At 43.3% G+C, this 26,776-nt stretch overlaps 1 protein-coding gene across 9 annotated transcripts in view; it reads left to right on the forward strand.

The window, feature by feature from the left end:
• Nucleotides 1-17,477, forward strand: part of DTNA (dystrobrevin alpha) — a 137,783-nt gene extending 120,306 nt beyond the window's left edge. For 8 of the 9 annotated variants that reach the window (XM_046024777.1, XM_046024782.1, XM_046024783.1 and 5 more), the window contains 6 exons: nucleotides 2,386-2,545; nucleotides 4,925-5,014; nucleotides 6,686-6,854; nucleotides 9,498-9,630; nucleotides 11,737-11,785; nucleotides 14,734-17,477. In XM_046024777.1, coding sequence (XP_045880733.1) covers nucleotides 2,386-2,545; nucleotides 4,925-5,014; nucleotides 6,686-6,854; nucleotides 9,498-9,630; nucleotides 11,737-11,754 — 570 coding nt within the window. In that variant the 3' untranslated portion in view covers nucleotides 11,755-11,785; nucleotides 14,734-17,477. The remainder of the gene's footprint in view (nucleotides 1-2,385; nucleotides 2,546-4,924; nucleotides 5,015-6,685; nucleotides 6,855-9,497; nucleotides 9,631-11,736; nucleotides 11,786-14,733) is intronic. The other variant, XM_046024778.1, reaches the window with a different exon arrangement.
• Nucleotides 17,478-26,776: the final 9,299 nt, after the last annotated feature.

The following is a 26,776-nucleotide window of genomic DNA, read 5'->3' on the forward strand; positions in this document are numbered from 1 at the left end:
TTCAGGCTGCTAAACCTTTCTCATTAGGGAAACCTGCGATGGGTGGTCCTGATGCCTTTGGTCCTCAGAAGCGACTGTGGGGCTGTGGGAAAGCCCCAGACTTGTAGACAAAAGGGGGATCCACTTTGTTTCTGCCATTCTCTAGCTTGGAGGCTTCAGGTAACCCAGTTGCCACCTCTGAACCTCAGTTGGCTAACCTGAAAAATGGGAACATAATACTTCATACAGTTGCTAGGAGGATGAAGTGAAATAGTTGGGGTTAAATTAATTTATAGACGGCAAATTCCTATTCGAATATAAGCAACTATCATTCCTAGATCCAATAATGAGGAGAATGAAACCAAACAATGTATGTAAAAGTGCTCTGGCCACTGTAAGTTACATAAAAAAGTGCCATTGTATTATTATTGTTATTATTATTATTATTACTACTACTACTACTACTATTATTATTAGGAAACTCCTACCCCAGAAGAGGGTCTGGCTCCCCAGAGTTGAGGGGGTAACCCAGCTGCATAACCAAGAGGAGCCTCCTTCCTTCAACCCCTTTGTCCAACCTCCCATCCCAGTCCCTCCTCCCTGCTGTGTGACTGGTCCCTGGGGAAAAGGACGGGTAAGGGCAAGAAGCCTGCCAGGGGCCCTGCCTGGCTCAGGGCAGAGGAACTCCTTTGAGGGCCCCTCAGAAGCCCAAACACAGCCGGGCCCCTGCATTCCAGGGTAGCCAGAGCATCTGTGCTCAGACCCCAGGCCAGGCTCTCCCGCTCGACCTCCCCCAGCCATCCTCTTTACCTCTCTGGGCATTGCGACCCACACTTGCACGTTTAGAGTAATGATGCCTAGTGCGGTTGGTCGTGGACAGAAGTCAGTGGGGAGGCACATGAAAACCCCTCTACCTGGCAAAGCACGACGCAAAAGTGAAGTCGTTTCCTATCGGTGTGGGGAACAGGAGGATACCACGGTAGCTCAGAAGCAGAGGTTTCGTGGTTAATGAGACTGAGCTGGCAAAGTCTGCTGGGGGAAACCAGACACATCCTTGAGCAGGCTGGGGCCACAGGCTGCCAAGCGTCACGCTCTTCCCTGGGCCCGGACAGACCATTCAAGGTACTGTTGAGAGTGAAAGAGTGGCATCCCCAGCCCACCGGCGTCACATGAGTACTTTGCTCTGCTCTGTTCACTTTTGCCTCCTTTCTAATTCTAGATTTTTCTCAATTTATAGATTTGACTTTTGTGTGTGATGCTGAGCCCCAGAAAGCTAACAGCATGGCATTCTCCAGAACTGATGTTGTGTGTCTTAACTGCAAGCAGACCGCACAGCAAAGTCTAAATCGAATACTCCAGAGCACTGCTCTCGTGGGGCATGTCCCTGGGTCTGAATGCGTTGATGGTCAGTCTCTAGGTCTTGCTATGAAAGAGTCCTCCGTCTCCCTGGCGGGACCCAACAGACTGGAATGGAGTTTATGTGAACACCCAATGCACCTGAGGGTCCCATGGCATTTCCTTACTCATGACTGGCTTCCTTCGTAGACTAATTATCATAACATGGGAAAGCTTTCCAAGAAACCTCATTGTAGAAACAAAGCTGTGAAATTCAAGGTGTGAACAGATCCATGCCTAGGACTGTAGTACAGACAGAAATGGCTTTTCGTTGTTTTCTACTTTTTTTCTTTACTCACTTTTAAATCTCACTGTTCTTATTGCTAAAATAACTGCTTTTTCATAGATGCAGAGAAGGACATTCCCTACAGGAAATGTGGCCAAAAATCCCTACAATAGCCGAAAATTAGAAACCCAGAGTTCTTTTCTCTTCCCCATTTGAATCGAGTCACAGAGCAATTTGACAAAGTGAACTTTTGCCCCAAAATAGGGATTAAACAATTTGTGCCTCATTTGATCCTTAATTGGAGACTCCATATGCACGATATTACATGGCATGATCTAGCCTATAAATTATCCTCTAAAGATCATGCCAAGACAGAGAGATTGAAAATTTAGGAATTATACAAACCACATCCATCCCCAAGAGTCTCCTAGCTTATATTTCAAACTCTATCCTGAAATGTCTTTTTATTCTACAGGGAACTTCCCTGGAAGAGGAAACAGACACACCTTGTAATTATCACCGCTTACCAGTAGCCTCATTACACGGGCACACATGTCGCGTCCTATAGAACAGTCCTCTACTAATATTCTTAACTTCCAATATGTAACCCGAACTCCAGACTACAGCCATGTGGTCCTGAATTATGTGCCCTGGCAACTCAGGTTTAGGATTACTGTCTGCATGGCCCCGGACGTCCTCCTGCTGGGGAATCCTCAAGGTTACTGTTTTTAACCTTTGCCCGAGGCTTGGGGGAAACCCTTTAATGACTTGCCTTGTCTCTCCAGACGCAGGGGGCAGGTTCTCCTCGCTCCTCCCCCAGCCACACCATCAGCAGGCCCATCCCCATGCCGGTGCGCTCCGCGTCCGCCTGCTCCAGCCCGTCGCACACCCCTCAGGACTCCCTCACCGGGGTCGGGGGAGACGTTCAGGAGGCGTTTGCGCAGAGTAAGTGGGGGGGGGGGGGGGGGGTCACTGGCTGTCGCTGCGTTCTGCTTCCCTCCGCGGCAAGTGGGACCCCGCGGTGTGCTGGGCGGGTGGAGTTCATCAGAGCCACCGAGCGGCTCGGCCCCGGTGGCCCTCGTCTGACTGGTCTGGAAACTCCTTAGGCGGGTCAGTGTCTCGCCTCACAGTCTTAAGTTCCTTCGGCGTCTCTAGCCCGGCTCCACTTTTTAGGAGTCTGTGCGCATGAAAGGAAGGGAAATCCTTTCACCGGTATCCCAGGAAACTTTATACATGGAATCCATTTTAAAATTCCGAAAGATCTTATGTCCTGCTCTCTTCTCTTGGTGTTCAAGCAAACTCCAGGTTGAGGTTAAACTGTCCCAGCCGGAGCGGGATGGAGCCCCGCGGCGATCAAGCGGTCGCTCCAGCGTTGAATCACTGCCTCTGTAACGTGGGGCCCTGGGGTTCAGCCTCCACAGTCAATGGAGGAGCCCCAAGAGTGATAAATAGGACCGCATTCTCCCACCTGCTGCGTTTTCCATTCGCACACCAGGGGTGGGGAGCAGGGTCGCAAGGGAAGCGGTTTTGTGCCTTTGGAAATATGTTAACCCTTGTGAAACTTTTTCTTGCCATCAATTTTTAAATCTACAGAAAGTTCGGGGGGAAAAAATCTTCCTACGGGACCCTCACCTTGCCAGTCTCATTCCCAAACTATTAGACAGTTTGGTTCTTCTCAGCTTTTCATTTATATATGATTATACGTAATTTTTACAAACACCTACTCTTCTTTTTCACTCAGACAAGACCATGCATTGCATTTTGGTCTGCAGGATGCATTTTCTTTAGTTTAGCAGTATATCATGAACATTTTTCCAGGTCCTCACATAGAGATCTAAGGAAAAGGGAGATTTATTCGATTACTAGTTTTAAGGCAAAAATAAATAAAGTCAAAAGACAAAAAATAGACTGAGGAAGACATTTCCAGAGATGTGGCAATCGAGTTTCACGACTGTAGCTCCACATAAAGCATATAGAGATCAGTAAGAAAAGACAGTCCTGAAGCAGAAACAGGTGCAGGATATGGACAGAAGAAGCACTATAAATCGCCAATAAAGATATAAAAGGATGTCCAATCTCACAAACTGTTGTAGAAATACACATATCACCTCTCGCTTAGCAGATTTTTAAAAATTAACATTAATAATAAGAGGAGATAGCAAGAGTATGAGGAAAGAGACCCTCATGCATTGCGTCTGGGGATAAAATCTTAAAATTTTAAAGGAAGAGAATGATGTACTCTCTACCCTGCGGGAGAGGAATAGATCCATAAGAGGACTTTTTCTTCTGAAAAAGAAAATAAGTTATATAAAATAAACTTTTTTTTAATTTTTAGATGGAAAAAATGTCCTTCCTCTCAATCTCATCTTGAAGAAATTTACAGCATTTGTAACCAAACTGAGCTTTCAATTATCATTGTTTTATCTGACTCTTGACTTCTTAATTTACATATATTATTTTACCCATTGAGGTTTACTTCCGGAGAAATTACCGGAAGAGCCGTCGTGGCTTAGGGGCAGCCCCTAGCTCACAAAGAACTCATGTTTTGTGACTTCATCTGCAAGTCAGGTGTTTGGAATATTGAGCCCTTTTTTTCCAAGATGTTATGGAGCCCTCTGTTCTGTCTCTACCTCACACCCAGGCTGGTCCACAGACACCCATTTAACCCTTTGTGTGCCTGAAACCTCATCGTAATCTTTGTCTGCCATGAAAAACCATAGTCGGAGTTGCAATTCAGAGTCCTGGATGTACACCTTCTGCCCAGGTCTTGCAGCAGGGGCAAGAATCCCCACCCCATCCCATGCTCTGGGGCATTCAGCTGATAGGATTCCCACTCCCCAGAGATACCTATAATGGTAGGGAGGGGGAACTCCAGGAGCCTTGACGGGAAACAGAGGCTGTGGTGGTGGAGATCAGAATCCCATGTGCTGGCCACCAGGTCATGGCAGAAACAGTAGCAGCAGCTGGCAACGTGCAGCTCTCCCTGCAAAACCAGACTTTACATCTGTGTGAGCTTTCCTAAAAAGAGGCGGCTGTAGATACTAGCTGACCTGGGACCATCCCAGTTTATGGCCGGTCACCTAGTCTTATTTTATCGCCAGTCCCTTTCACTCGCAGACTTGTCCTGATTTGCACAATAAGTTGAATGAACCCTAAGTACAATGTATTGTTTCAGAAAATGAATCAAAGCACTTCTGAAAAGGAGAAGTCTTTGAAGTTCTCTTGCTTCAGGATTATCAATGTAAATAATAAACTGCATAAAAATGGACAAGGTGTGGACAAGCTGTGTTTTTTTTTTAAATGATCATTTCTTCTTCACTCAAGGTTCAAGAAGAAATTTAAGGAATGACTTACTAGTCGCTGCAGATTCCATCACGAACACCATGTCCTCTCTTGTGAAAGAGCTGAATTCGGGTGAGTCCCCAATCCCCTCTAGGCTGTCCGCTCATTGCAGAGGGACCGATAAGTGCTAGGGGCCCCTGTTAGAGATTTCATTGTCAAGTAGAAAAAGATATATTAAAGATCTATGTGATACTTTGTTAGTATATTCAGACTTTTGAGTACTATTTATATTTCACTGATTGGAAGACGGTTAATACATGCTCAATGCAGAAAGTTTGAAAAATACAGAGAGGAATAAAGAAATATACCAAAATTGACTTGTAATCCTAGTTTTTGTAGTATCTGATATTTGTAAGGTATAATATCATGATCCAAAGTGACATGATGCTAAAGTTATTTCTTAAAGTCAAATGTTTTATTTACTCATTTAAACTCTGTTCATTGGGAATGCATGGCTATTTGAATGAGGCTAAATTGAAATTTACCTTTGCAATATGTCCAAAGAAAGATCTTTCCAGAAAATAAAGAGCATGACATTGAGAGGGACTCTTTATTCTAATAATACTACACAGTTTTTTAAAACTTTAACAGCATGAATATGCAGATAACTATCTTACCAGTTACATCTCATCTGTTCCTTTAGCCCCTCAGCAAGATAGTTGTCTGACAGTCACAAAGTTTGAGATTAAACAATTATAAGAAATACAACTTTAAGGGGTGCCTGGGTGGCTCATTTGGTTAAGCAGCTGCCTTCGGCTCAGGTCATGATCCCAGGATCCTGGGATCAAGCCCTACATCCAGCAACCTGTTCAGCGGGAAGCCTGCTTCTCTCTCTCCCTCTCCCTCTGCCTGCTACTCTGCCTGCTTGTGCGCTCTCTCTCTCTCACTCTGTGTCAAATAAATAAATAAAAATTATATATTAAAAAAAAGAAATACAATTTCAATATTAAAAATATCCTGGATTTAGGTTTCTTAAAGCCTCTATAATAAGAATTAAAGTACTAAAAATTGTTGCTGCTAGTCTAAATCAAGATTACCAAATAGGATAAAAATAGCAGTAGTTAATACATCACAACTAATGGCGTCTATCCACAGCCCTAGCACATGGTGACTAAAACATTCTTATTGTGGAAGCTTCAAATACTATCAGTTTATACTCACAATACTTTGAGATATTAAGTGAATGTATTATTTTAGTTTTGTATTTCCTGTATTAAAGTAATAATAAGGGGCACCTGGGTGGCTCAGTGGGTTAAAGCCTCTGCCTTCAGCTCAGGTCATGATCTCAGGGTCCTGGGATCAAGCCCCCACAGCGGGCTCTCTGCTCAGCAGGGAGCCTGCTTCCCCATCTCTCTCTTTGCCTGCCTCTCTGCCTACTTGTGATCCCTGTCTGTCAAATAAATAAATAAAATCTTTAAAAATAAAAAAAGAAATTAATTCAGTCAAGACAGAAAAACTCCTCAATATGATTGAGATTTAAAAAGACAATATTAACAAATAAAAAAAAATAAAAAGACAATATTGTATATACCAAATGATTTTCTAGAAATTCATGTCAGTATCAAATGTCATTTTGGAAAAAAAAGATAATAAACTCACCTGACATATGTATCACAACTGGTTAATGTTTTCCACAGTACAGGTTGGCTTATGTTAAGCCCAGCAGCCCTCTATTTGCCAATATTAAAAAAAAAAAAAAAAAAAATCTAAGTCATTCTTCGTTTCTTCCATGGTACCTAACAGAGGTGGGGAGTGAAACAGAGAGTAACGTGGATTCTGAATTTACGCGGACTCAGTTCGAGGATCTGGTTCCATCGCCCACCTCGGAAAAGGCTTTTCTAGCGCAAATCCACGCCCGGAAACCTGGGTACCTCCACGGCAGCACCCCCCCCAGCACCATGCGCAGTGATGTGTGAGTATCTCCAGCTGGGGGCTCTTTCTCAGAACACAACACTCTGTAGGCAATACGGGAAAATAGAAACGTGGTTGTTTCATTTTTTATTTCGGAAAGGGATGATGAAGTTAGTTTTCTTTTTCTGCCAGATGAGGTAGAAGGATGCTATATTAAATCAGGTGTTGGGACTTTTCTGCCTTCATACTACCCGGAATAGCCATAACCAAAACCAGCTGGTGCTTGTTGAGAGCCTGGCATGCCCAAGGGGCAGGGCTAGTTGACCTCAAAATAGTATTAAGGAATCCCTCTCTGCCTTTAGGGACTCACAGACTCGCTCAGGAGATAAATCATCCTACCTTCTAAATGTACTGTATTTGCCCTTAGAGGACCTGGTGATGCTGGAGAAGCCTCTCTTCAGAATGGTGTGAACAATGTTGTCTAAGCACCTGGGATTGAAATCAATGAATGTCTAAAGCCTCATTATAAAGAAATCCAATCTGGTGGACTTGTTGAGTGTGTGTATATCTGACCTTTGAAAGGCATTTTGCAAAAAAAAAAAAAAAAAAGAAAGAAAGGCATTTTGCAAAGATTTTCATCCAATTAGGCTTCTGTGACTTGACAGAAAGCAGCAGAACCCGTGACATCCCCTCTAGACTTGTCTGTGTCCCTGGATCAGCTCAAACTCAAAGCAGACAGGCCTAGGAACCCAAAGCTGAGAAGTAGAGGGGGAGGCCCTGGGACAGGCTTGCTGGAGCCCAGCGTGGGTGGGAAGGAAGGCTGGGGAGCAAGGGGAGCCTGCAAGAGAGGGAGGCTCAGGTAGCCGTAGGAAAGGTGGACAGAGCGGCTCACCTGAGGGGTTCCCCAGGCATTACAGAGCAGAAAGGGGATGGTGCTTAATGTGAAAAATGCTGCAGACTGGTCTGCAAAAGTGAACTGGCCATTTTCAGGACCCAAAGAAGAAACGAACCAGAGGCCTTTCTAGGCTAGTGTTTTGGATCTCAATCCAAGTAGTAAACAGACCAGTAGTAATGGGGAACTATAAAGAGATGTGGTTGGAAAGCGAGTGGTGAAAAGGCAGGTGGAGAGATGCAAACAAAACAGTTCTAACATAATTTTAAGTAGCAGTAGGCTGCTGCTTTTCCTTTTAGTTTGCTTTCCTGTCCTTTCCTCTATAATTTAGAATTATCTGATTTGCTTCTTATTGAAAATGGTGAATTAACTCGAAAAAATTAATAAAATGAAAAAAAAAAAGAAAATGGTGAATTAACTGTCAGCAGTATAGTCTGGTAAGTGACCTATCTGTTTGATTTTTCAGAATGAAGCATTTACATGTGCTTATCTGAAATTTTCTTGTTCTAATCCAAAAATCCAAGACTATAGCTAAATCTCCCCCACTCCACTGTCCCCAGCATTCTGGTGACAGTATCAGCTACCACCGGGCTGCAGAACTTGGGAAGGGAAAGTTCACAGAGGCCTCGCAGTCCTATTTAGGTTGGCCCCAAACCCCTAAAAATAATGAGAACATGCTGTACAGATATAAATAAACATGAACAGTGGCATTTAAGTTCCAGCCCAGAAACTTCTACTCGACTGCTCTCTTCACTTTAGGGCATGTCTTAATATCTGTCCATCTAAACAGACACCGGTTTTACTCTGAGAATATTTTAGTCACATGATTTAGGTAGTGAATTTATGTTTAGTCTCAGAAAGGGTTTTTATAAACAGGGATGGATAGATGCGAATAGAGTCACACATTAGTGAATGAGATCATTCTTCGCTCTTTATCTCATGATAGAATTGAACAATTTGAGACGATTTCTTAGATTCAGAACTAGTACAAATTTTTTAAGATCAAAAGCTATGCGTTCAAGAATGACCTCCCTGACACCCATGAGCTGATTATTCTAAGATTTAATCTACTATAAAAAATAAAGTACACGGGTGCATGTCCCAACACACAGAGGGCATAAATTATGAACAAATGTCCTTAATCATTATTTCACTAGAGGGCTCACTTTCCTTACAGAAAGTGTTCTTGGATTCCATCTTAAAAAAAAATTACAAAGGCCCACAGACTGGGAAAACTATATCCTCTCCAAAGATAAGGCCACCTCTTTTAAGACTGACAAACAATTTAATTCACTTCTGTAAACCAGAGGAAAACACAGATGACTAGTGATCATCAAAATGCCTTAGAAAAATTACATATGAGAATGCCTTGATCATTCATTTCTCCAAACTTCCAAAGTTTGTTTTTTGTTTTTTGGGGTTTTTTTTGGTGTTTTGTTTGTTTGTTTGTTTGTTTTAATTTTCTGTTAGGTAACAGAAGATGTTGAGTTGAAGTGAATTGAAGCCAAGAAGCGAATTCGGGGACTCAGTTAATGGGGCCAAAAACCACAGCTAACACATGCATTCCACTCCTACTTTTAAGATTTCCTCCCATGGGGCACCTGGGTGGCTCAGTGTGTTAAAGCCTCTGCCTTCGACTCAGGTCATGATCCCAGGGTCCTGGGATCGAGTCCCGCATTGGGCTCACTGCTCGGCAGGGAGCCTGCTTCCTCCTCTCTCTCTGCCTACTTGAGATCTCTGTCTGTCAAATAAATTTAAAAAAAAAAAAAAAAAAAAGATTTGCTCCAAACACCATTTGTGGTCTGTTCCCAGGGTCTCAGAAGACGGGGACCCCTACGTGCGGCCAGATGATGAGAACTATGAAAACGACTCAGTCCGGCAGCTGGAGAACGAGCTCAAGATGGAGGAGTACCTGAAACAGAAGTTACAAGATGAAGCCTACCAGGTATGGGCAGCTAGACCCGGCCCCAGCACCCCACCTCTCGGTAGCCGGGTCTTTTACATCACTCAGAAAAATCCGTCCCTTCTCTTTTCTTCCACCCTTCTTCTCCAGAATATTCTTTTTTTTTTTTAAGATTATATTTATTTATTTGAGAGACAGAGATCACAAGTAGTCAGAGAGGCTGGCAGAGAGAGAGGAGGAAGCAGGCTCCCCGCTACGCAGAGAGCCCAACACGGGGCTGGATCCCAGGATCCGCGGATCATGACCTGAGCCGAAGGCAGAGGCTTTAACCCACTGAGCCACCCAGGCGCCCCTCTCCAGAATATTCTGATTGCATTCCTTAAGCCACATATTCTAGACAGTTGTAAAAATTTTAAATACTTCTTAGAGCTATGCTGTTCACCATGAATTCTTAGAAATTCTGATCTGGAAAGTGAAAAAGACCTTGTCCCTTTAGGGGAAACATAGTGACTAACGATTTATACTCCTCTAAGATCATTGGGAAATATGCAACTTCTCATAGATTAAAAAAAGAAAATGTAAAGAGCAAGGCCCAAAGAAACTGAGTCAGTATAAATGTATCTCTTCCCTTGAATCCTTTGTCCTCAGCCTCCTTCCCTGTCCACCTATCAAAATAAATCAGTAGGAGAGTATTGCATCTCTCCAAGAAAGGTAGAGGAACTGTAGGTCCCATGTTCAGCAGGGTGTGGATGGACAGATTGTCGTATATACTGGGGTATGTTATTAATCCAGCTGAGAATTCACCGAACCTAACACGCACAACTGGGAATAAGCATAATTAGTAAGTCATCCCGAAGGGGATACATTTTCCCCATAGAGATTTTTTACTGCCCTGTTGGTCTTGCTTGTGTGTTTCTCTTCCCTGTGATTTGTAAGTGTTTTCTTGAGGTTCTGGGAGCTCAGAGATATTTGCCTGGTTGACACCTATTGCCCCCCCACCAGGCCCCACGGGATATTTCTTCATGTCGGGCTTTCTGTCCAGTGGCCAGACAAGCCTCCTCCATATTTTTAGATGAGCAGTGACTCTCTCTTACTCCATTAGTGAAGGAAAGAGAAGCAGAGAGAATACATTATCTCTACTTCTCAGAATATGTTTATGAATTGTTTTGAAAATATTTTCCTAAGAAGAATGTAGCAAGAGAGAAACTGAAGCCTCCCAACCCCATCCCAACAATATGAAACAAAGATTTTGTGTGTTTGGATGCCCCATTAGCCTTTTCGGTTTAACAACCGTGTTTTAGAAACAACTAAAATGAAGGCCTCATCATATCCCATCCCCCCCCCCAAAAAAAGAAAAAAATCAGTGACTATATATTATAGGTAAAGCCATGCTTCAACACTACAGAAAAAGTTGCCAGAAGTGGAGAACCATGGAGAGGGCTCTTTGCCACATCTAGGCCCATCCACAGAAGGAAATTAGCCTGGGTGAGGCTGCCAGGGTGTCTCTGGGAGCTCTGAGGGATGGCATTCCTACACGGGTTTTATTTGGCTCTGCTGCTGAGAGGGAAAGAGGGATGTGGTTAAATAATCAGTGTTCTGGTTCATGCTGTTAGTAGCGCCTGTTAGGCCTCCCTCTTCGAGCCCATATTGGTTTCTGTATGTTGGTGACAACAGTCACTGAAGTTCTCAATTGTTTTTTTTAACAGAGGCTTGTCATTTCATATAAAATGCTAAATTTTATTTATTTTAATGAATTAGGAATTTAACCTTCTATGAGTAAAATGAAGGGAAATGCTATTAATAGCTTAAGATGCAGTTGGGGTCTTTGCCATCTCTGGTTGATCTTAAGCCCCTTCTCTCCTTTCCATGCCCAGCGACTTCAAGGGGAAAGTAAAGAAACGATGTAGGAGACGATAGTAGGCCTGTGTGTCCCCACTCAAGGCATATGCCCTAGAGAAGGCTGAAGTGGTGTTCCTTGACTCTTCTGTGAGCATATGGTTCCCTGATGGGTCAGAATGCTGTTTTCATTCATTGGACTCTCTCACTCTCTGTCCTTCTGCATGGCTTCCAACTAAATAATTCACCAGCTTGACCGCATCACAGACTTGACATGTCACCTTTCTTGTTTGTGTCCTTTGTCACCCGCAGGTCAGCTTGCAAGGTTGAATACAATATCCTTTTATCACTCTCCTCTCAAGTAAGTACTGTCTTATTTAGGAGGAAACGTGGCCACTGTACACTGAATTCTGATAACTAGTAACCTCAGTTCACAACCACTCTGTCTTAGGTGTTTCTGTGTTCTGTGTCACAAATATCCTCCTTCCCTCCTGATGTCAAAGAATTATCCCGGCCTATGGAGCATTTCATTAGAACCCAGGGGAGATTTGGCAGACAACCTTGGGAATTGACTTTTTACTCTATTAATTAGGAAAATTGGCACAGAAACGTCTATAACTCCAGAGATGCCCCAGAAATCCCCCTGGGCTGGGGCGCCCCATCACCGGTCCCTAACAGCACCTGACTTTGCAGCTTCTCCATCACTTGACAAGGGAAAGTCCAGGTGAGCTCAGCATATCCAGAGCTGGGCCAGCCTCAGAGTCGTGCTGTGTTCAGGACCCAGAGACCAAATGTGTGCACCTTAAGAAGTGAAGGCAAAACTATGCATTGTTAAAGAAAATAAAAGAAGCGAAACAGAGGGGGCAACTTCTGTAGCCTTTTATCTTTGGAATAGCCAATTCAAATGCATTGTGGAATTCAGCAAGATACAGCTTAATTTAAAATATCATTTACGTGGCATGCGATTCCCCACCCCCAGGGACCTAGCAGCCTCCGTGGAAAATTGTCAGTCACGTGATTGTGTAGAGAGACTGGCACTTGACTGGCAGGACGACTGGAGGGTAGCCGTTTCCAGCTCAGACGCTGGACTCCGACGGCCCCCATTTCAATGGGGGTGCCACCAAATCGTGACCGCCTAACCCTGACAAATTAGTAAATCCCTCTGAACTTCTTTTCCCTCTGCACAACATATAACATAATACTTACCTCGTAGTGGAGTTTTCCTCCCTGGGATATAGTTTATAAAGAGCTTAACATGGTGCCAGACACACCATAATTTATTGTGAGTGCACACGTACGTGCCCGGCGCTGTGCTCACTGCTTCACGAGCCATTCAGTCCCAGGAGCTGCTGGAGTTGCTGTGTGAGTGTAGGGGAAGCCCCCCGGCCCGGGACTCAGAACTAGCTTGCTCTCTGTATTTTTATAAACAAAACTAGGACTCTGCCGTGTGCAGAGATTTTATACACTTTTGGCTATCCTGTCTCATAAGTGTAGAAGGTGTCTCTGGCTCCAGCTAATGGCCATTTAGCGGTCCCCCATTACAGTTCCGAGTAGACACACCTCTCCCAGTCGCTGGCTGGAGGAGCCCAAGGGCTTGATCTACTTCAGTGACACAGAATTTCCCAGCTGTGGACTCCTAGACGTCTGTAGTACAGCTGGTCATAAAGTCAGCTCTGGCTGCTAAGTTTAAAAAGGGATCTACTTCTCTTAAATGACAAATCAACTTGTAGACAATAATCCCAGCTCATGCATTACCAACCTCGTGTCTCAGTCCTCGGGTTAGGATTAAGCAAGTAGACGTCATGGCAGAGCTGCTATGATGAAATGTTCTTTACGAGCTCTGAGGCCCTATCGGCGTAACTGACTATGTATTCTGGTCTCCGTCCCTTGGATTTGAGAATGCCACAGCCCTTGCTCTCCTGAGTCATGATGACCACAGTGGAAACAATTCCCAGGAGCCATTTCTGAAAACAACTACTCCCGTTATACAGATCTAGTGCTAGAGGAGCCAAGCCTCTCCTTTCACAGCATTTTCTTTCTCTTAGTGGCCGCAGTTGGATCATTTTTATTCTGCCCATTATTTAAACATCAGTCACTAGTTTCTAGAAAAATATTTTCTTAAACAAACTAATGAAATGTCCTTGACATAAACTCAGATAAGAAGTGGCATTTGGGTCTTCTACTGAAAAGCCAAAGATTTCAGTACTCTGAAAGTTCTTAAGCCACTGTTTTCATCTTTTGTTGTCAATTTGGTGGTGAGAAATGGAAACCGTTGTGGCCTCTGCCATTTACTACATTGTGTGGCTACCGAGCTGGGGTTCCACGGGACTCTAGATCCGAACTAGCCTGTCATGAAATCAGCCACTTAGGCAAAAGATATTTAAAACCTTACAGATCCATCCAAAAGCCAGTGGCTTTTCATCTTTCCAGTTAGTTCTATCCTAGTTTTCGATGTAGCCAAGAAATAGAGCTGAAATCTTGGAACAATTTGTGCTATGGAAATCGATTGGTTTGGGCTTTCTGACCATGCGACAAGACAAGAAATTGCCTCAAAGCTGTGCATTTCTTATCCAAGGGTCTGGAAGCCAGCTTCCCTGCTGCAAGTCAATTGGGTATCCGTCAGGGCAGAGCCCTACACGGGGAAGGGACAGAGGTTGGAACCCCAGACAAATAAAAGACCCACCCTCTGGCTCAAAAAGACCTATTTGAAAATAAATATGCAGTCAGTACTAACAGCAGCGAACAGAGTAAAACCTTGCCTTTCAACAAGCCTCTTTGGAAGAGATACAGTATATGTAATATTTAACACTAAATTTAAGAATCCACCGAAACTCCATTTGGCAGACTCAGATCTTGGATTTGTCCCTTTTCCATCCCTCTCCCCAAACGGTACACCACTCTCCTTGGCCAGCCACATCCTAACTTAAGAAACTGGGGCTTGGACAATCAAAATTGGATTTTTTTTTCTAATTACCATGGCATTTCGATGGTAGGTTACTGGTCTCATCTGCACACAAACATTTCCGTTTGCCTTGCTTCCACCTCCAGATGCCTCAAGCTCCCATTAAGCAAGAGACCTAACGCAGAGGATTCCCGTCCTCTCTTTCAGAAGGAGCCATGGCACAGCGTGTCCCAGGACCTTGGCTCCTGATTGTCAGAGGAAGGGAGGAGAGAGAGTGTGTGAATATATGTGTGTCGGGGCAGGGCGGGGGGGAGGGTTGCTGGGGAGAACCCTAAGCTTCAAAACCCTAACTTAGGGAACAGTTTTCATCTTTTAAAAAAAAAAAGTTACACATTCCTTATTCCCAGGCAAGCGATAGTCAGAGACAGATGATGAAGGTAACACGAAAGCTGGAGATGAAGGAGAACCCCGCACCCACCCCCAGAGAGGAGAAGATACGCCCGGGCAGCAGCCTCAGCGCCAAGAGGAGTCCCCCTGCGCAGCCACTCCCGACAGACCCCACCCTTAGAGACGCGTTCTGCCGACCAGAGCGCAGCTAACTTTTCGTTCTAAGATTTGTAGTTCGTAGGTGTGTGTTTTGAGAAGGAAACAAACAAAAAAAGACTTCTGACTCCTGTTCAAAGCTAACTTATCAGCTACATCTTTTGTAACATGGCTCATCCCTGATTAGAAACAAACAAAAAAACAGCCACCACCACACACATGGAGAGAAAAAGGAAAACCCACAAGCTGAAAACCACACTGCTGTTGCTCACGATGGCAGTATTAACAAGCATTTTAAGCCTTTGCACATGCTATCGAACCTGTTGAGTTTACAATGACAATATTAATACTGTTTATAGCTAGACGTTTGATTTCTGAATTCTTTGGGATTTTAGCGAACCAGTTTATTATACACTGTACATTTTTTTTTTCCTGCAGCAATTGGAAAAGAACAAACATTTGCAATTATACACTAACCCCAAAGGATTTGGTACCTTAGTATACAAACTCAGAGCCCGGAAGCCAAGAAGGGTCCTTGGCCTGCACTGTCTGCATTTGTCTTTCAGTGTCTGTTGAGCAATGACTTGAACCATCACACCAGGATAATCCAGTCTTTGGGGCTTCTTTCCAACTTGGGGTTGTTTTCTTTCAAGATACTCTAACAAATCAGCCATAGAATTTAGTGTAAATATTTTTTCCAAATAGATATCATATTCAAAAAGACAAAGGCAACATTCAAATGATATAGACTCTAGTTTTTAAAATCAGCACAGATCTTCTTAAAAACTGTGAACTATGTTTTGAAATACTCGTTGCTAAAGCTGTTTATAAACCACAGGTGCCATACGACCCCTACACGGACTCAAGTTGTCTCTGCTCTTCCAAGGGCGCGTCCCTCTCGTTTCAGCTTTAGGGAGCATGTCTAACCACACCACTCGTCCACAGCTTCCCCTATCAGGTTGTCTGGAGGCCTTCAGCTTTAAATGTACAGGCTTAAAGTGTGCTTGCAAACGCTCACTCTCCTTTTATTTCTGAATGTTTATTGCCTTAGCTGGCTACCTGGTGTTCTGCATGCAGCCTTCTGTGGTCTGGGAGAGGAAACGGGCTCTTCTAAGTGGAGGTGGGATTTTGCCCTCAGCAAAAAGCTGATGTGCAAAAAGCATGGTCGAAGAAAGAGGAATGAAAGGCGCTGTGGATGGTCCTTTCTGAGGGCTCTTGTCAGGGAGCATTAAAGACCTCCCTTAGGGATTCTGGGGAAATGACAACAGGATCTACTTGCTGCACGACTGGATGAAATAAAATCTGGCAACGTGTTGAATACGTTATACTTAAATGGGCAGCTTCTCTGGAATTCCTGTCTCCTTTAAACGAAAGAAGAGAACGTCATTTTAGAATGGTGGCTCTCAAAGTGGGGGCCCTGGATGGGCAGCATCAGCATCACTTTGGGAATTTATTTAGAAATGCAAATTCTTAAACCCTAACCGGGTCCTGCTGCATCAGGATCTCTGGGGATTGGGCCCAGCCATCTGCGCTTTAAGAAGCCCGCCAGGTGATTCCTGATGCTTGCTAAAGGTTGAGAACCACTGCTTTAGAATCAAGTTGCATATAGGACCTCTAAACAGTCCTGGTTCAGAATAAGCAAGAAAGGCTCTGAGTCAACCTCAAAGCTTCAGCAATTCGATTTTGCTCCTGGGGCTAGCAAAAACCCTCTCCCACCCCCCACGTAGGTGGTGGTTGGTGTGTGCCCAGCTGAGAACAGACATCCTGACACCTGCCAGGTCCCTCTCCAGAGGGCGTGTCTGCATCTGATCAGAAACCATGTCCTTGGCTGCCCTTTGGAACAAAATCTCTTGCCTGGGCGATAGCAAAGCTCTCGGTCGGTGTTAGTGAGAAGCCCACGCTGTCCGTTGATGTGCTTCTTCATACTTCCCCCAGAGAAGCAGCCTGACAAATGTCCCCGAGAACAGGCTTACACCAAAGGGGCACAACTGCACAGTTCTCAGATTTCTTTGCACAGATGGATTTTATTATGAGTTTTGTTGGTTTATCTTAACGTTCATCTCCTTCCCACCGCCCATCGTCTGTGAAACCATACCTCTCTAGATGGAGCGGGTGGCCACTCGTGCCTCATACTCAGTACTTAAAACCACTCCATCCCAGCTACCTACATTGCCGTCAGCTCTAACTCATAGCCAGATAGTTCTGGAACTCGGAACTCGGATGCTGCAAGTGGCATTCAGCCCCTGACTGGACTGAGCTGACATCTATTGTCACTCTGTGTTTTGACATCAAAATGCTTGTCTAAGGTTCGAACTGTTTTGCTGATAACCTTCCCCCTTGTCATAGCTTTCATTGCCAACTCCATGACACGGTTGTCGCTAGCATCGTAGAAGCCATTGCAAGGACTCTGGAAACTGCCGCCAATGACCAGTTCCTGACTAACCAGCCGCCTTTTCTTTCTCTTAGCTCCACGTCAGCACTGAGACCAGACCCAAGCACCCCTGTCCTGTAACCGAGACAAAATGGCGTGTGTTGTTTTGGGTTTTTGCGGTTTTGGGGGGGGTTCTTTCCTTGGCTCTCCAAATTTACTTTTGGGACCTGTTCTAAGTGCAAATCCAGATGGTTTCACCTGTCCTGTCCGTGAGATAGTTGTATCTTGCGGAGGTTGTTTCTTTCTTGTTCCACAATAAATTGCACATCCATCTCCACCAGAGATGATGGTCTATTAATGAACACTGGTCTAACACAGCCAAACACCCCCATGGTGCCATGTGGAGGAAGGGAAGGAGGGAGGGAGGGAGGTGGGGAGGGCAAAATCTGCTGTATGAGATTCAGGAATCAGTTGCGGTTGGTCAGGACGCAAGTCAGGGTAAGTTCGGTTGGTCAGAGGGAGATGTGCTGGAGATTGTGAAAAATGGATTCTCGAGTGATCTCTATAAGGCAGGGAAGGTTCATTTGTAAGTAGTAATGTGAACTGAATTGCATAAGAGTGTGGCCTTTGTTGTGATATACTATGTATTTTCTTATATGCATGAGCCAAACTGTTGCATCATAATTTAGCACTGATGTCTGCTTTTATTTTGATCATCTTTGTCCACCCTTATTAGTTCTTGGCTGTTAACTGTAGATAGACCTTGTAAATACGGCGACCTTTGGTTGCTGCAATCACTTGGTTTGATTCCGCTCAAGGAGCCACAAACAAGAACTCCACTGTGTCCTCAGAAGAAAGGGCATTTTTACTTTTGAACCAAAAAGAGAAAAAAAAATCAGAAATGTTCCATCTTGAGGCTTATTAACTGTAAGACGTTTTTAATTATGACTACTGTCATTTGACACCATTTGAAATAACCAATTCAGAGACACTAAAGATTTCACAATATTCACTGGTATTGTAACAAAACTACTATTGTATGGGTTTTTTTGTATTGCTGTTAAGTATTGTTTTGTGTGTGTGTGTGCGTGCTGGAACCTCCGGGAGACATGTTATATTTTGAAGTGATTAAACTATTTAATTGTGTGTCTATATTTTGGAATGGAATTATTTCTTCATTAAAAAATGTTTTTAAAAACACTATATCTGTGTCTTTTATTTTCTTCTTTCAATGAATCCTTCTTGAAGTAACATGGAGTCAGTCTGTACAAAGGAGAAAGACAAGGCAACATTGCAGCATGAAGCAGCCCCATCGGTTGTCTTAACTACAGCAAAATATCTCCCCTTTCCCTGCCTTTGGAGGAGTTCGCGATTTAGCGCTTGCCTTATATCTGACACTGTTACAAGCTCTTTATGTTACTCGACTCGATCCTTCGAATCGCAGCGTCTAGCCGGGTACTTGGCAATTATGAGCTGCACAATGATGTGTCCAGTGAATGAATAAATGAATTAGTAGCTTTTGTCTGTGCTAGAGCTGGTGAGAAAGGAGAATCAGCACACCCTGGAGGTCGACGTGTTGATAGCAACAGGAATCAAAAGTTCCAAAGAGTGGACAAAAACTCAGAGTCCACAGAGGCAATCACTCCCTCCATTTTCATTTCTCTTCCAAGAACCACTGGATTCCCATGCGGTGTTGGGTTGGGTGTTTTGTTTGCATAAGGAGCCAATTCCTTGGCGGAACCATAGCAGAATCTGTCGGGCTCCAACACTTCATGAATGGCATTTTTGGGAACTCCGACTTGGAACGGTGCTGAAGGTCTGTGCTCACAGAGTCTGGGGTTGATTTACAGTTCATGAAAATGCTATAAACCCTCAAGAGGCCCTAGAGAAAGAAACCGAGAGGCTCTGCCGGACATCAACGCAGAGGCAAGTCCTGACCTGATATGACCACTAGTAGGCGCTCAACCCCCGCCCCGCCAATTTGGAGGCGAGCAACAAAGGCATTTCCGTGGGAATCTGCCCAAGTCTCACTCAGCTGCCTCCGGTGCCTCATCTCCTCACCTCCTAGGGGCCATGCCACATTCAGTGCTGATCCCTACCTCCACATTTCTTAAATTTATCTAACTGCCAAAGTCACCTGAAAAATTGGTTAATCTGAATTAGCAGGTCTAGGCTGGAGCCAGGGAATCTGTATTTTAACAAGCACCTCAGGTAATACAGTCTGACAAATTTTAAGAACTGCTATCCTCTTGGGCACCTGGGTGGCTCAGTGGGTTAAGCCTCTGCCTTCGGCTCAGGTCAAGATCTCAGTGTCCTGGGATCAAGCCCCGCATCGGACTCTCTCAGCAGGGAGCCTGCTTCCCCCCCTCTCTCTACCTGCCTCTCTGCCTACTTGTGATCTCTCTCTCTCTATCAAATAAATAAATACAATTAAAAAAAAACACATGTATTTGTAAAAGTATTAATAATGCTGGTAATAGCAGTAGCAATGGCAAGAGAAATTAAAAAAAAAAAGAACTGCTATCCTCTTGCTACTCAAAATGCTGTCCAAGGACCAACAGTATTGGCATCACCTTGGAGGTAGTTACAAACACAAAATCTCGGGCTCCAAACCAGACCTACTGAATTAGAGTCAGCATTTCATCAAGTTCCCCAGGGACACTGTGTGCTGACTTGAAGTCCAGCTTTAATCCTAGCCTTCCAGGATGAAGTTCAATTGGGTCCTCCTTAAACCAAGATAGTGCAGAGCTTCTTGGACTTACAGAGTTTTGATTTAGTAAGTTGATGATGCTAATACTGATCTGAAGACTACACTTTGAGGCGCAAGGCTATGGAATTCTTTTAACAAGGTTAATTCTAGGGGCACCTGGATGGTTCAGTGGGTTAAAGCCTCTGCCTTCAGCTCAGGTCGTGATCCCAGGGTCCTGGGATCGAACCCCACATCGGGCTCCCTGCTCAGAGGGAAGCCTGCTTCCACCTCTCTCTCTGCCTGCCTCTCTGCCTACTTGTGATCTCTGTCTGTCCAATAAATAAATAAAAACTTAAAAAAAAAAAACAAGGTTAATTCTAGGGAACTTGTTACTGGTAAGTCAGATATGTGGATTTCTCTACATAGTAGGAGAGATACTCAAGTCTCAGGGCTTGAACATAATGGCAGCTCGGTTGGTTGGAGCCGCTGGGGTAACACCACAGTGGTTAAACTCTGCTATGAGCCCTGGAAGACTGGAAGCAGCTGAATTTAAAGATTCTGTCAAAGAAAAATCTTTTGCTCCCAGGATTGAGGCCTCTGTCTCCATGATACAAAGAATCACCTGGGGGTAGGACTTGGTGGTCCTACTGGCCCCAAAAGGGCAGATTTGCAGACTTGGGATAAGGCCAAGTGTGGTGAGAAGAAGCTGGCAACATTTCAGATTCATCAACCCAACAGCACACCTTAGCTACGAGACACCCAACACCCAGAAAGAGGTTCTCTGGGCACCTTGGAAACCTGGAATTCTGCTGTCTGGGAGTCTGCTGCCATGGACTATGCTGGGACACTATATTGTGACGGGGCCACCTCCACTTTTGAGACCCTAAACATATATAAACAAGGATGTTCATGCAGCCTTGTCTATAGTATTAGAAAGGGCATAATGGACACTAATAAAGGAACACTTAAACTACTTATGGCATGATATGCTAGGCTGGAATACTAGCCTTTGTTGAGAAAGGTTGAGAAAGAGATATATATCTCAACATGGAAGATATTTGCATAAGTCAAGCCAAAAAAATCAGACTATTAAAGAGTGTAAGAATAGTCCCAATTTGATGACTATTTGGGTATGTGTGTATAGGAAAAAATACACCAAAATGGTGATGCTCTAAATCATGGAATTGTGGGGAATATTTTTATTTCATTCATCATGTTATTCCAACTTTCCAGGTTTCATGACGTAAATAGAGTAAATGGGAGAATGGGTAGATGGATAAGAAACACCAGGGTTGGGCAGCTTCCTTGATTCAGTAACAAGGCTACTGGAATTGGCCAACATCTTTGAAGGGCATGTCTAATAATGTAAATTTTCTATGCCTTCAGTAAACAAAGGATTCTCTTTTTGCCTGAAGAGATGCTCCGTAACATTAGTATGCCACAGAGCACTGGAAAATATGTGTATGTGTGTTTTATTTTAATGAAAACCTAATAAAAATATCAGAGGCTTATGAGTCAGGGTAAGTAACGACAATACCTCATCGTCTTCCCAATGGTAACTGGTTCAGTAACTGCAAGTGGAGCAGGAATGCAGGCCACGCATGTTCTCCATCTCTGGTGCTGCTGTCTCGTGCAAATGGCTCTTCCTAAGGAGGAAGGCTGTTAAGGGTAAGTCTTAGGCAAGAACATTTGTTGGAACACAAATGGCAATAGGTAAACAGTTTCTCTGGCATTCCATTCTTCCAGAAGACTCTTCGTGGCTGCTCTTGCTTGAGAACAGATTACTCCCTGAAAATATCTGGGAAGGACCAATTACTCCAGCTCTCTGTTCTAGACCTCAAAGAGAAACTCACTTTTGCTTTCCTTGGAATTCTTTTCCTGGGCAAATACCTTTCCTTGCCATCAGCGGGGTGAGTAAGAGTAGGTCAAGAGGGTTACGAGAAAGGTACGTACTCAGGTGTGGTGGCTCTAGGCTGAGGGAGTTCTCCACACATTCAGTTTCAGTCATCTGATATGTAGAACCAACACTTCATGGTAATAAAGAATGTTTGTTTGCCTGGATCTGTCCTCATTTTTATACATTGTGTGCCAAATAGCATAGATTTATCATGAATTTTATGCATCTTTCAAATCACAGAGGAAATTCAAAGTGGTGTCACAAATCAAAAATATAATGTGTTCCATTTCCACCCCAAGTGGGTATATTGTAATTCAGTTCTGACACTAACTACCCAGAGTTAGCATACAGCCCACAGGTTAAGAGTAAAGTTCTCCACAAGATCGCCCCCTCTTCCAAAGGCAGTCACAAGTCTTGGGGGCTACCCACACTTCTGACTGACCGACTATAAATTCAGAGATTTCCACAACCCCCTCAGTTTTGATGATTTGTTATAGCAACTCACAGAATTTACTGAGAGCACTGTATTTTTTCTTATAGTTTTATTATAAAGGATGCAGATCAGGAACAGCCAGCCAAATGAAGAGATACATAGGGCAAGGTCTGGAAGAAGGGAGGAGGGAGGCGGATACAGAGCATTGATGCCCTCCTTTTGTGGAATATGAGCACATTATTATCCTGTGTTCACAAAGCAGGAAGCTTCTGTGTGCAGAGATTATATCGGGACTGCATTATGTAGGCATAATAGATTAAACCAATTGACTTCAATCTCCAGTTCCTGTCCCCTTCCTAGAGATCGGGCTGGTCCAAAGTTCCAAACATCTAATCACACGGTTGATCTTTCTGGTAACTAGCCGGCATCCTGAAGCAATCCCCCAGTGAGTTGCCTCATTAACATAACAAAGACATACCAGCAGGAAATGGGTGGGGTTGGGTTAAGCTCTTCCTGGAGCTAGGAACAAAGACCAGATAAATTCTCCATTATATCACACAAAACATTATTCAGTTCCTTTCGTTAACCTTACCCAAGATCTTTAGTTCCTCAAACTGCACTGAGTACCCTGTACTGTCCTTTCACTTAAATTTAGGACTCCCTTTAGCATTTCTTGCAGGGCAGGTCTACTGGTAACCAACTCCCTTAGCTTTTGTTTATCTTGTCTTAATATTTTAATTTCTGGGGCACCTGGGTGGCTCAGTGGGTTAAGCCTCTGCCTTCAGCTCAGGTCATGATCTCAGGGTCTGGGGATCCAGCCCAGCATCGGGCTCTTTGCTCAACAGGGAGCCTGCTTCCCACCCCACCCCCCCACCCTGCCTCTCTGCCTACTTGTGATCTCTGTCTGTCAAATAAATAAAATCTTTTAAAAAAATTTTCAATTTCTTCCTCATTTTTGAAAAACAATGTCATCAGATATCAAATTCTTACTGATGGATTTTTTTTCTTCTTTCAGCACTTTAAATATGTCGTTGCACTGCCCTCTGTCTTCCATGGTTTCTGATGAGAAATTGTTAATCTTATTAAAGCACCCTTGTACATAACAGTCACTTCTCTCTTGCAGCTTTCAAGATGCTCTCTTAGTCTTTGGCTTTCAACCATTTTATTATACTGTGGTCTAAATCAAAGAAGTCTAGATCAGATCTACACATCTTGGAGTTGTCAGCCCAAAAGTGATAAAGGAGACTGAGAAGGGGTGGTCAGAGAGGTAGAGGAATATCAGCAGCTGTGGTATCCCGGATGCCCAGCGATGAAAAGTGTTTCAAGGTGGAAGGCATCATCAAATGTGTTGAGTGCAGCTGATAGGTCAGGTAAGATAAGCACAAGCAACTGGCTCACTGCATATGTGTTGAATTGAATTAACCTAACCTGTGTATTCAATGAAATCTCGAGAAACACTGAGTGGAAACCTATGCTTGTTTTTCCTCTCAGAGCTTTAGGGGATTTGTTGTGAGGCATAATAAATCCACAGGTTGACTCTGATTTCCACCCCTACACTCCCTCATGGGCCAGCTCCCTACCTTCTTTCCCACTTGGAGAGATTAACCCACAAAGACAACGCTGACAATTTACATACTGTGAGAGGCATTTGATAACAACCAAGTTAAGATAGAAAGTATTTCCTTATTGACACTTCAAAATGGCTTTTTTTTTTTAATTGTTATTTTTGGAAGAGGGCTGTTTTGTTTAATGATTCTGGAAATGCATCTGTCTTAGTTATACTTCTGAGGAAGAAAGGCTAAATTATAAAACACATCTCCTGCTCTCTGGATATGTAAAAATGAAATTTAAAAAGTGGCTCTCCCATTTTATGGCAATGTGTATTTGTCTGACACTCTGTGTGGGTAGTCTTGAGAGCCAAATTTAAGGAAACAATGCATGTAAAGCACCCAGCAAGGTTCCAGAACATGCTGGAACCTCAGCTCGTGTCCGCTCCTTTTGCTTTTTCCCTTGTGAACTTTACAATCCTTGTTCTCAAAATGGGGGCAGAACACTCACACAAAAATATATGTAACTTAAAAACAAATATAAGGAAATCTATCAACATCATTAGGAATGTAAAAACTAGAAACTAAATTATTGTTATACTAGAGGGATTCAGTGATCCTATAAACACCAAATTCTGAGACCCTCCAGCTGCCTTTCTCCACTCAATGCTCAGAATACCACCAGCCAGGAATTCACTCTTCAGATAAAAGTTGAAAGAGCCCTCTCTGGGAAATCTACAAACTTCCTCCCTTCCCCCCCCCAAAATCCCTAAAAATATTGACATGCGGACAACCAGAGTACCCTACAGAAAAGGCCATACGCTGGGACTACTAATTAGTCCTTTAGACCCTGACTCTTGCAAATGAGCAGACAACCTAGTATAACCGGACACCTGAGAAAAGCCTTTACCGTGAGCGATAGAGACCAAAACAAAGAGGAAAAAATAGCACCTTAGATAAGGGATGGACTATGATGAGAAATTAAATAATACCATGCTAGCTGCTAAAACAATCAAACCCATATAGAATAATGATTGTGTATAACATAAAGCCCCAAAGGAAAGTACCTGATATGTATGAGACTTTCCTCCAAATACTGACTTAGGAATCCTGGCTCCTTCCACCTTTTGAAAATATGTGATTTGTATTCTATTTTGTAGTGGTTTTTCAATACTGTATAAATTCCATGCTGACAAAACTTGGATCTACCCATTTATACCTAAAAAATAAATACGAAGATCAAGATCATCATTAATTGCCAAGTTGTTCCAAAAAAGGAAAATTAATCATAGCATACCATATAGTTCAACTTTGAATCTCACCTTTAAATCCCATACAGTAACATACAGTTACAATACAGTAAAAATGTAATACATACAGTAACATATGTAAACACAGAATAACAATCAACCAAAGTCCCACCTAACCATTTTGGGATGATGTGTACATCTACATCGTAGAAGGGGAAAGCTAACTTTTCATCTTCCATGGGGGGAGGCTAGATAATACCTGAAACTGAAAAATAAGAATATACACATACATGTTATTTAGAGGTAAATACCAAAAGAGTAAAAAAAGTATGAAATTAGTTGTTTCCAACAAAGTGAATTTAGGAAGAATGACGAGTGACCAAGTGAACATAATTTTGATTTTTAAAAAGAAAAAATGGTCGGCAATACTTTAAGGTGATAACTGTGATTGCCCTCGATGATGGATTTTTTAACAAACTTCCATCTGTATTTTCTGCATAATCTAGAATAAACATGGCCTACTTTTATGATTGAAATATTCGATACAGTTCAAAAGTAATGTGTCTTTCTACCTCAAAGTGAGTTTTCATGAAATTAAATTGCTTTTCTAATTGATAGAAAACTTGTATACATTTGGCCCTTTTGTAAAACATACCAGATTTGACTCTTCTCCACTTAACTTCTTAACGATCTTGTTGTTGTTATTTTTAATTTTTTGTTGTTGTTTTGTTTTAAGTAGGCTCCACACCCAGCATGGAACCTAACATAGGGGCTTGAACTCACGACCGTGAGATCAAGACTCTGAGCTGAGATCAAGAGTCGATGCTTAACCAACTGAGCCACCCAGGTGCCCCCTTTTTTCATTTTCTTTTTTTTTTTTTTAAGGATTTTATTTATTTATTTGACAGAGAGAGATCACAAGTAGGCAGAGAGGCAGGCAGAGAGAGTGAGAGGGAAGCAGGCTCCCCGCCGAGCAGAGAGCCTGATGTGGGACTCGATCCCAGGACCCTGAGATCATGACCTGAGCCGAAGGCAGCGGCTTAAACCACTGAGCCACCCAGGCACCCCTTTTTTCATTTTCTTAACAACAACAAAATAAATGTCTCTCTAGGAAGGATTTCCATTTTTAGGACCATTTTGAGGCAAACTTGACAAGTAGAATGCCCAGCAGGACCATGTTTCACTGCCTGTGTGACGTTTCCCTCCTTCCAGCACCACCTCAGGTCAACTCAAGGTCAAAAATGTAGCATCTCTCTTTCTTCCCCTCCTCTTACCCTTCTTTCTTCCCAAATTCCAAAATAATGGGAAAAAATAACTAACATTTACATAATTCTTTGTAACTCCTAAAAACCAGTCCTATCTCCATTTAATCCTCACCATACCCATTTCGGGACAGCTTAGTCATCCGGAAAGATGACCTAGAGAGTTGTCTTTGTTGTGAAAACATCTGCAGAGAAGGCCAATATGGGGAAAAGACTGGGCATTCCACGAAACAAAAAACAGAAGGGACACACAAGCAATTTCCCACTATGACAAGATGGTGTGCTTCCCGGAGGAGTTTCAGAAAGCAGGCTTCTCCCTCCATCCAGGGCTAAATAGACTTCAACTCATCCCTGCTAGATCCGGCATCAGCCAAGACTAAGATTCACCCAAGAAACTGTGCTCAGTTCCTTGGCTTTGGTTTAATTCCTGTGGCTCTCCCTGGTTGCCCTAGCAACAT

The sequence above is a fragment of the Meles meles genome, chromosome 12 (genome assembly GCF_922984935.1).
Source record: "Meles meles chromosome 12, mMelMel3.1 paternal haplotype, whole genome shotgun sequence".
NCBI classification, from domain to species: Eukaryota; Metazoa; Chordata; class Mammalia; order Carnivora; family Mustelidae; genus Meles; species Meles meles.